The 11,485-nt window shown below is 43.3% G+C and overlaps 1 protein-coding gene across 1 annotated transcript; it reads right to left on the bottom strand.

Moving 5' to 3' along the window:
• Positions 1-1,935: 1,935 nt before the first annotated feature.
• Positions 1,936-8,413, bottom strand: YTHDF2 (YTH N6-methyladenosine RNA binding protein F2). Its single transcript, XM_008147979.3, is given in 5 exon segments — positions 1,936-1,958; positions 1,961-3,518; positions 6,918-6,997; positions 7,565-7,589; positions 8,098-8,413. Coding segments are annotated over 5 exon segments (1,713 nt in total). The 5' UTR covers positions 8,125-8,413.
• Between the last annotated feature and the right edge of the window lie 3,072 nt (positions 8,414-11,485).

The following is an 11,485-nucleotide window of genomic DNA, read 5'->3' as shown; positions in this document are numbered from 1 at the left end:
CCAAAAGGTCATATCATCCTTCCTTGTATCTCTAGAAACAGGAATCTGTGAAGACATCTTTAGAGCCTTTCAGATGTCTGGCAAAAATAACCACTAAACTATCTTTTTCTACAAGATTATTGAAGATTTTAAATTAAACTGTTAAACTTTGGGGAAAAGAAGAGTTTAAAGGACTAAAAAGGATAAAGTTTCTGACAGCCAACTTTTTGTTAATCTCGCTCTATATCCCCAGTACTTTTGGCATCACTGACAAGTGTATCTCCATTTATTTGTCTGTACACGTTAGAATATAAAATGGCAACCATTATACTTTAGTTGAACAACTATGCACCTCTGATCCTGTGTTAAGGAGGTGAAAAATCTACCAAAGAGCCCTCCTCCCACTGTTCAAAGGAGTAAGTTTTTATAGAGGCACATAACAAGTGCCTCGGTTTCTACATCAAATATATGATACCTATGAATTCATAACAAATTTAAGAAAAATATATTTACATAAACTTGTTAGGTTTTGTTTTTATTTTTAATTAAATTTATTGGGGTGACATTGGTTAATAAAATTATGTTTCAGGTGTACAATTCTATAATACATCATCTGTATATTGTATTGTGTATTCAACCACCTCAAGTCAAGTCTCCTTCCATCACCATTTATTCTTATACCCTCTTCTACCTCCTCCCATCCCCACCCCCGGGGCTTTTTTTATTTTACATTTAAGGCTAACTACTCAGGATTCTCTCAATCATTCATTTACAGATCTTTTTTAAAAATTTCCTCCTTGCCCATAATCTTTCTACCTACTTCCTACATATTATGTATGTCTAAATCCTATGTAATATATGACATACCCCAACCAGTATTTTATCCTTCTTTTATGGTCCTGAAGTTTACATTCACTCAGTACACAAGGACCAAGCAGCATTACCAACTCTTTAGTTTGTATCTATTCTCCATCATTCTAACCAAGATTCCCTTGTTACAAATGAAACAAGAGAAAGCAACTCTTTAGAAATACAACAAAATGTTAGGAGCAAGAGGTCAGCCTTTTGTGATTATCCAAGTTTTATGTAATAAACATTTCACTTTTCCAATGGAAAAAAGGTTTTGAAAAAAAAGTAAGCAGAACTCCAAGGATAGCAGCAAGAAAGTTAAGTTCTTAAAAACATCCACCTAATGGCCTGGCCAGCATGGCTCAGTGGTTGAGCATCAACCTATGAACCAAGAGGTCACAGAGTTCAATTCCAGGTCAAGGCACATGCCCAGGTTGCGGGCTCCATCCCTAGTGTGGGGCGTGCAGGTGGCAGCCAATCAATGATTCTCTCTCATCATTGATGTTTTTTATCTCTCTCTCCCTCTCCCTTTCTCTCTTAAATGAATAAAAATATATTATTTTTTAAAAACATCCACTTAACATTGCCAGTTGTCAGAAAGCAGGCTGAAAAATGATGGCAAAGCTTGGTGAGACACCAACTCTTGGGGGGAAAAACCACAGTACCCGTTAAGCCACATATTACTACAGAACTTATAACTTTTTTCTCTGCCTTATTACAGCCTCAATCTTTCCCAACTTTAATTTCCATAGTTTTATCACTTCAATCGTTCCCTTTGCATTTCTTTCAGGCTCATTCTTCACCTCTTTCTACATCGTGTAAATTCACTTTCTATACATTGTTTTCCCTTAAGCACAGTTCTGTCCTCCATTAATATTCCCACATTCCTTCACACTAAGTTTCAAGTAGTTAAGACCCAATTATACTCCCATAAAGGACTGAACTGTTATGTGATACTTGTGTTATTTCCAGAGCTTTTATTAAAGCTTTTATTATTCAGTATAATACCTCTCCTGTTCTTTCTAGTTCCTTCTCCCCTTCCCTAAAAGTCTTAAGAATTGTAAGCGGGAAAAAAAAAAGAAAAAGAATTGTAAGCGGATTACCTTTTTAACACTTTCTTCTTCCTCTTGGCGTTTCTCATAGTGTGAGAAGTCATCAAAAATGGAAGTGGTGTGCTTGTAGCTGGCTATGATTTTCAACACCTGCTTAGCCTTTTCCAGAGGCACTTCCTGAGTGTCCCTGGAGTTGGTCACTGGTTTATTCTCGTTGTTCTCTAGGCGAATGTGTCGCAGCTGGCTATTGGGAACGTCCTTCACAAAAATCCACCTGACATCAAAACGACCCTTCCATTTGTCCTGGGACCACACACCTGCACATGTGTTATAGTCCACAGCAGATTTCATTTCTGCAACGCCACAGAAGTGTCCACTGCCGTTGACACTGAAAAGTAAGTAAACGGGGCCTTTCCCGTTCATGGAGCGATAAGCAGCATCCAGTCTCTTGTTACCATGCTCTGTGCTGCACCAGATATTATACTTAATGGAACGGTGGATATCGTCCTCAGAGTAGCTCTTAATGATGAAAACCCGGCCATGTTTCAGATTCCAGTCAAAATCCTTAGGGTTGTAATTATTAATGGACCGTAGCTTCTCCAACACTGGGTGAGGTTCTGAAGGAGTAGATCCAGATCCAGCCTGAGACTGTCCTACTCCATTACCATCCACCCCATTATGACCAAACCCACTGCCACGGTTCCGAGGTGCTACCCAGCGGGTTGGCTGAGCTGCCTGTTGTTGGACTGAGAGCTGGGCAGGCTGTGGTGGAGGTGGGGGCAATGGCTGTGTCTGTTGCCCTACTGATGCTTGAGCCACTGGTGGGCTATTGTTAGCCTGTTGACCAACAGGCTGGGGAGACCCCTGGGTTGGCTGCTGACCTATATTCTGAACCAAAGCCTGTGAGGGGGCTTTTGCCACAGGACCCTTGTTATCCCAAGTTCCAATATCCATGTTATGCTTTATTGGGGGTGGTGGAAGACTTGACCCTGCAATGCCATTCTTTGTCTTCAACTTAGGTTGCTGTTTAGCAGGCTTGCTAGCAATATCAGCCCAAGATGCTGGTTTTGGAGGAGCAATGGTAGCTGGAGGCAAACTATTAGAAGCCACAATGTTACTAGTAATGGACCCACTACCAACAGCAGAGCCTACAACTTTTGGAACATTGCTTGCAACTTCTGTGCTACTCAACTTCAGTGCTGCCATCCCTTGGTCTATAGTATTCATGCCAGGAGCTTTATTGAGGGTCTCACTGGCGAAAGCGGACTGTCCATCAATCATGGCTCCACCTAAGGAGCTAGGTGCATAAGCATAATTGCTACTATATCCAGAGCTCTGAGTAGACTGTCCCTGAGAACTGTTATTTCCCCAAGCTGAGAAGTCAATACCACTGGGAAAGAAGTTAAAACCATGCTGACCAAGAAACGGAGTGCTACCAAGGGCTCCTGGTTGTCCAAACATGGCATCTGGTAGGAAGTGAGGCTCTCCGTTGCTCAGCTGTCCATAAGAAGTCAGATAGGGCATGGCTGTGTCACCCCCAGTAGACCAAGCAGCTTCACCCAAAGAATAGGAGAAGCCAATGGAGGGACTGTAGTAACTAGGTAGGTAGGAATCTGACATGGCAGTATATGCATTATTCTGTGGAAGAAGAAAAAAAAACACAACTAAACTAAACACAAAAATAAACAATCAGGACATTTCCTTTCCCAATTATTCATGTAATTCAACTATTTCATCCATTACCATAAAAAAGGAGAGTGACCATTTCAGATGGTCGCATCTCAACAACTATTAAAACTATTAAAACCATCCTATAATAGGTAAAAGAAGACAAAAAGAATTGGAAATTTAAAAGTTCTCTCCCAAAAATCTGTGTAGCCATTCCTCAGCCATAAACCAAAAAACAAGGTTCTGCAACTATATTTAAAGAGCAATAGTGTCTGTGTGTCAAGAAAACTTCTTAAATCTTATTAAATATTTTTATGGTATGATTTTTGCATTCATAAATCCTGCACTGTATTCTGTTAAAATATTGGTGCATGAATTTATTTCCTTTTTTAAAATACATTTTTATTGATTTCAAAGAGGAAGGGAGAGGGAGAGAAAGAAACATCAATGATGAGAGAGAATCATCAATCGGCTGCCTCTTCCACACTCCCTACTGGGCCAATGCCCTAACCAGGAATCAAACCGTGAACTGGTTACATAGGTCAATGCTCAACCACTGAGGCACACCAGCCAGGCTATTTTCAATTATCAAAGTATAAAAATAATACACGATTTAAAGACATTTTGGTATGTGTCAAATAAATTTGTGTTTAAAAAAAAAACAAACAAGGTTGCCCTGGCCAGTTTGGCTCAGTGGGGCCTGCGGACTCAAGGGTCCCAGGTTCTATTCCGGTCAAGGGCATGTAACTTGGTTGCGGGCACATCCCCAGTGGAGGGTGTGCAAGAGGCAGCTGATCGATGAATCTCTCTCATTGATGTTTCTAACTCTCTATCCCTCTCCCTTTCTCTCTGTAAAAAGTCAATAAAATATATTTAATAAAACAAGGTTCACTACATCTAATTTACAGTGGTAGCCTCTTGGCAAACCATCTGGGAACATAAACAGATGTCACTATTTAATTATAACCTGGAAAGGAAATGTACAGTAGCTTCCAGAGAAAAAAACTAGAAAAATGTTGCTACCTGTTCTGCTTCTCCTATAAAATGAATTGCTATAATCTAAAATGCACACCAAACTTTTCCATTAAAAACAGAGGAGTATATCTCAGTCTGTGTGGCACAGTGGTTGAGCATCAAACTATGAACCAGGAGGTCACTGTTCGATTCCCGATCAGGGACATGCCCAGTTGTGGGCTCCATCCCCAGAAGGGGGTGTGCAGGAGGCAGATGATGGATGACGGTTCTCTCTCACCAATATTCCTCTCTCTCTCTCTCCCCTCCTCTCGCTCTAAAAATCAATTTTAAAAAACATATAAAAACAGGAGTATAATTCTAAAGATACCATAGTCCATTATCTTTAAAAAAAGGAATTATCCTAAAGAATAACCAAAAATATAAACTTAAATGCAACTAGTCTTCACATTAGAAGACAGATTGCAAAAACCTCAATCATTCTTGATTTTATTTTAGTTTGTGCTGAACCTATTTTCCCTTTTTTTATAAATTCTATAGCTCACAGAATAGTCCCTTAAGTGAGTATTTAAGCTAGAGATAATATGGAGTTTTATTCTTAAGAGATTTGGATGACTAACACTATCTTAAGCCTTAAGTTTATATTACCAAAGGTAAGAATACTACTCCCTAGCCACTAAAACACATCTCTTGAAGATTAAACATTTCCAGTCATGTGGTTTGATAAAATGTGCTTTTCTCTGACAATTTAAATTTTCCCTAAAAATAAAATAAAAATCAAGCTGTCTTTCCACACATAGACTTCTCTTAAAATTAAGTATTTCTCAAAGATAGTGTTAATACTTTAGCAAATCCATATTGTATTAAAAATTCAGTCTATAGTGACTGGATTAAGCCTGAAGCATTATTCCAACATAAGGTGATAAAAAACTGATAAAAAAGTAGATGAATTACTTTTGAAAGTAAACTACAATTGTCAGACTCTCAAATCTATTCAAACAAGATTTCTATTTCCTCACAACATATTTTTTTAAGTTTATTTTTTATTGTTGACATTATGATTTTCCCCTTTTCCCCAATGTTTTTTTAACATAAAGACATTTAAGCTTTAGCTTACTTGAGAAAGAAAAAAACAAATTCACTACCACTGGTTATGCCATTATACAGCTAAATGCCTACAACTGAACTAGCAGGTTCTCACATGCCACTGAACTCAAAAATCTGAATTACACAATGTTTCACAAGAACTACCTAGAATTATATTTCCAAATGCTCCCACTCTCCCTGTTATAATTACGTAAGCAAACTACTTCAATAGCAAGAATCTATTAATAGTTCATTCCTCTACTTCCTTCCCTACTTTTCCTGATTAACTGGATATCTTCTGCAAAAACTTTTTTCCAATCACTTGTTTGAGTTCTATATATTCAATGCAGAAAATTTTACATAAGGAATCTAAAAGTTTTATGTAAGAATTAGGTCCAAATATGGACATACACTAATATGCCAAGTTATTCTAGACTATTACGTCTATCGCACAGCATCTGTTCAGAATTTATATAAACGTTCCATAAGCTTTTTCTTCTTTTAGGGTATTTTGGATGAGTTATTCCCTTTTGGTTTATTAATCTGGAAGCTGTATTTGCCACAACTTTGTAACTATGTCTTTGGGACAGAAGATATTTATACAAAAGAGCTGCCACATTAAAGAAGTTTCTATATACACAGGTCATGAACCTGTATGCAACTAATCTTCACATTAGAAGATAGGTTAAATTACAAAAACCTCAATAATTTTTATCTTAATTTGTGCTACACAGTATTTTACCTTCTTTTAACTCCATTTTATAAATCCTAAAGCTCCTTATATGAGAATCCAAAGTTGTTCTCTATAAATATAGATACAGCTCAACTCGAAAAACTAGAACCTAACGGCAAAATAGTTCTAATCTAAGATCCCACTAACTAGTTAGCAGAGGAGAAGAATACCCAGTTCTGCAGCGTTGAATAAATTTCAGGTGACTAATACTTTTATTAGTTTTTCCCATCACATATAAATCCAATTTTCAGAAAAGAAAAAGGGTTTGGGGTGAAAACTCAGGATGTTTAACACTAGAAAGGATTAAGTTTTACATTGTATATTCTTGGTAAAGAGGAAGAATTACTCAAACAGGTGTTACTGCTAGTACATTGTAAAGTGCATCAGAACTACTCTCAGAATACAATGTTTGCTGACAAGAGAGATGGAAACCCTAAGAATCTATAACATTTGTAACAACTTTTTATAACACATTGACTAGTCGGAAGAAAGTCACCCCGAAAGTGAGACTCGTCCATAGGGAAAAGAAAGAATGGTATGCACCCTTTGATCAGGCACGTAAATGGTTAATTACTCACGGGCCTTGCCTGGGGACTCAAGTAAGGTTCAAAATCATCATCATTTAATCCATCCTTCTGATGTACAGATCCATTTTGTACTACAGGAAAAAAATTCAAATTAAGAACGTCTCAGTCATACAATCTCCCACCCAAAGTAGCCAAATATATCCTAACCAGAGAAAAAAAAAAAAACCTTACTAAAACAGAGAAATCACGTTTGCATTTCAAAAAAAAAGCCAAGGATGAGAGTGAACACGCTCGGCAGTATTCGTCCATAAAAATGTCTCCCTCCACCCAAAGCAAGTGGATCCAAAAAGGTCACTTTATTGGCTCCTCTCGATCTCCGGGCCCGCCCGCCTCCCCGCACCCCCTCCACTTGGGTCACATGTGAGTTACTTCCAGAGTGGGATCCACGAGGGTGAAAAACAAAGGCCTTCTAAGACCTACAGGAAACTAAGGACCTGAGACATTTCAAAACCGGGTCCACCCCCACCCTCGGTGAATGACTCCTTGTTCGCCGAGAAGCTGTGGGCCAGCTGGGAGAACACGCCGGGAGGCTCCAGCGCTGAGGAGCGAGGCACCTGCGGACCCGGGGCGCCTCCCGGAGACCCCGCCCCCACCACCCCGCGTCCCCCGCTCCGGGCCACCGGCGGGGCTGGGCTCACCTTTGTTTCCTTGACCTTTTGGTCTCTGCGGGCGAAGGGAACGTCGCCGAGCAGCAAGTTATCCGAGGGAGAAAAGGGAAAGAGAAGACACGTTAAAGCCGGGCCGGAGGGAGGAATAAAGGAGCAGGCCTCGGGGTAGGCGTCAGGAATGGTGGCGGGGGGGGGGGGGGGGAGGCTGGGAAACGGGAGGCGGGGGAAGGCGCTAGGCCGGCGGGGCCGCGGAGAAAAAGCGGGGGACGCGCCGGCGGCGACGCGCCGGGGCCCCGGCTTCCAGGAAGGGGAAGGGAACGGGGAAGGAAAACGAGGCCCGCTGAGGAGGAAAGGCGGCGCCGGCGTTGGGCACCGAGGGCCGGGAGGAGCGGGAAGAGCGGGGCTGAGGGCGAGGCGCAGGGCGCGGCCGGCCTGAGAGGCCCGAAACCCGGCCCGCGAGAGGCGCCGCCTCAGATCGGCCCGACCGGGGGCGAAGGGCCCGGGCCTGGTCGGGCTCCCTCTCGCCTCACACAATGGCCGAGGCATGCGGGCCGGGCCTGTACCTGCTCCAGGAGGCTGCTGGCCGACATGGCTCTCGGATCCTCGCGGGTGGCGGCGGCGGCGGGCTCTCCTCAGAGCGTCGGCGGCGGCGGATGAGCCCCGGCGGCGGGAGCAAGCGGCGCGGCAGCGGCTTTTGTCCCTGACACTCTGGGCCTCGGCGGACGCAGCGGAGACACAGCGCGCGGCTCCGGCTCCGGCTCCGATTCGGCGACGCTCTAGCCCGAGAGCTCAACGCCCGTCTCTATGGCTTTACGCGCGCGCACGCCCCAGGCAGCCCAAGTGAGAGCGCTGAGCGGCGGAGGCGGGCGGCGAGCGCGGCGCTGCGCTGACTCTCACATTCACTCACCCACGCGGAAGGGGCCCGGCGCGAAGCGCCTCGAGAAGGGCGAGGCGGGGCCGCAGCGCCCTCTGGCGGGCTGGAGGAGCGGAAGCGGCGCGCGCGGCCTTCCCGCCCCCACCGCCTCGGGGTTGGGGCCTAGGAGGGTGGGGACCACGGGGTCGTACCACGAGGTTTTTAACTAATACCTGGACGGAGTAACTGCAGCTGGAGAAACCCCACAAAAGCCTGCCTCTCCGTGAGGAACCGACCCCTGAAGCCTGAGAGACCTTAAAATAAACCTGCTTCCCAGCTGCAGATGGCACCCCACCCCCACCTGGGAAGAAACCCGAAGCGGGCCACAGAGCCCCCGAGGAAACTTCCTGGGGGCCCGGCCTCTGAAAGGCGCCCCTCCCCAGGGGCCCGGTTATCCTCCTCTGTCAGCAGACTGCAAAAGAAAACGTGCCCAGAGAACAGGAACAAAAACATCCACCGAAAGGTGGTTCCCTGCAAGAGAGAGTCACCATTTGGCATTGCAGGCAAGAGAATTTACACTTCTTTTTTTTTTTTTTTTTAGAATCTACAATTTTTTTTAGGATAGTCACTGGCCCCCGTAATCGGTGGCCTTTGTTTCCAATGAAGTCAAACCTCACACATCTACACAAAATTTTTTGTGACTTTCAAAGAGTCCGGAGAATCTATTAGGGTCTATTAAGCCTAGGGACTTCACAAGGAAATGTCCTGCCCTGGCCCGGTAGCTCCGTTGGTTGGAGCGTCGTCCCGCTGAGCCGGGGCTGTTGCTGGTTCCATTGGGTGGGCAGGCACCTGCAGGGGTCTACTGGTGAGTGCGTGGATAAGTGGAACCACGGACCTCTCCCACTCCCTCTCCCCGCCCCTCTCCCTGCCGTCCTCTCTCTCTAAAATCCATTTAAAAAAGAAAATGTCCTTATCTATCTGAGGAAGAAGGGAAATTAATGCTACTTGAATACCTGCTCTGTGTTAGGTTTTGTTAAGTGTTTTCAAAGCCTTAGTAAAGGCTTTCAGCATCTTCAAAATAACTCAGTCTCTCCATTTTACAATGAGGGGCGGGGGGAGGGGAGGAGGCAGAGAAGTTAAGTAACGTGTTCAAAGTCACAAAGCTATTAAATAGGTGTATCTGACACCAAGAAGAACATGACAGTGTCAGTCTGCCCCCAAGAGAAGTCCTGTATTCAAGAATCAGAATCCAGAGGTGATCAAAGGATGGGCAAAAGCATTTTTAATCAGAGGCAAAACCCAACTCATGCATATTTGATCCTAGGATAGCCCAATAGCTTTTGGTATTGCAAATAGTAGTAAACAGATAAATAATGCACTATTAAGTGTCAACCTGATACCATTCACACCCTGGATACAGGAGCCTTTGGTGGACTCAGTAGTAAAATAATTGATAACATGACATATTGGATTTTGCATCATAATTATGCTCCCAGTGCTCAATTCATTTTTTTTCTGCCTCTAATCGCATTTATGGTTGGGATAAATAAGGGCAGACACCACATGTGATGGACTTCTGGAAAAGACAATAAAATGTCAAGTTGCAGAGCATAGATCCCATCAAGGGAATAAAAGAAACCTAGTAACCCTCTTTTAAAGCTACTCAGCCAGTTAAACCCGTGGCCCAGATTAATGTATATAAACTGTAAGCAGTTGCCTACACTTATCCTTGAAATCAGCATAGTAAAAGGAAGATTGACCGGGAGTCAAACCTGGGAGGGGGAGGGACTAGATACTGGTCTCCCGACCAGATTTGCAACATCTGGTAAATTACTAAACCTTTCAGAGATTTCCTCATTTGATAAAGGGGATAATACCTCCTTAAAAGGCTGGTTGTGAAGATAACATTAAAAAAAAAAAAAGACATTAAAGCAAGTCTAGTACATTGTAGATTCCTATAATTCCATTAAGGCATGGTAGTGAAGATTCCCTCCTCCCAATAATGTTATCTTCGTGGTGCCTGAAATTATTAGTTCCTTTGGGATTGCTTCCTGTCATCTGGGAGTTCCCAGTTAAAATGCAAATATTCTTGGAGAGAAGGGTAATCTCTAAACCTGGATTTTAGTTCACCAGATTGGTTTTGATAGGCCCTTGAACAGAACACACAAGACTAATGTATTTAATTACTGGGAAGAGGGAGAGGAAGTCGGGAGTGAGGGGTATCATTTTATGTGACAGACCCCTCATGGTTTGAGAAAACAAAACTGTACTAGTCATGGGTCTGTGTTCCAGTTGCAGCTCTGCAACTGGGTAGATAAAGCATTCAATCCCTCTTTCAACCAGCGTTCACTTTCCCTTGAAGCGTCTAGACTAGTCAGGGAAACCGAATGTAAGCAAATAGTTATTCAGTTGAAGTTGCGCAAAGTGCAATGAGAAAGCACAGAGGAACCTGGCCTGGGGGATGTGGGGAACAAAGGAAGTTTTCCCTGAGGTGGTGAGCTTCAGCTAAAGCCTGAAGGATAACCAGAAATTGACCAGACAATGAGAGTAGGGAGTGGGGGAACAATAGTGCAAAGGCCCCAAGCAGGGAAAGTGCTTGGCATGGGTGAGGAACTGAAAGAAGGCCAGAATGACTGGCACATAATGAAAGAGAGGGTGGCACCAGATAAACTGGAGAATCGGGCAGAAAGGAGAAATATAGGAACTTAAGATGTTAGCTACAAATGATCAGCTGGTAAAAGGTTAATAGCATAACATTCTCAGGTTTATGTTTTGTTGTGTGTTGTTTTTTTAATATATTTTATTGATTTTTTACAGAGAAGAAGGGAGAGGGATAGAGAGTTAGAAACATCAATGAGAGAGAAACATCCATCAGCTGCCTCCTGCACGCCCCCTACTGGGGATGTGCCTGCAACCAAGTACATGCCCTTGACTGGAATCGAACCTGGGACCCTTCAGTCCTCAGGCTGATGCTCTATCCACTGAGCCAAACCAGTTAGGACTCAGGTTTATGTTTTAAGATAATGTTAACTCTCTTTAATTCTGATTGCAGTGTGGGAAATAGATTTAGAGAGAAAAGAGAAGATTAGGAATTAGAA

The sequence above is a fragment of the Eptesicus fuscus genome, chromosome 9, assembly GCF_027574615.1.
Source record: "Eptesicus fuscus isolate TK198812 chromosome 9, DD_ASM_mEF_20220401, whole genome shotgun sequence".
NCBI lineage: Eukaryota > Metazoa > Chordata > Mammalia > Chiroptera > Vespertilionidae > Eptesicus > Eptesicus fuscus.
This window is presented reverse-complemented; position numbering and strand designations above follow the sequence as displayed.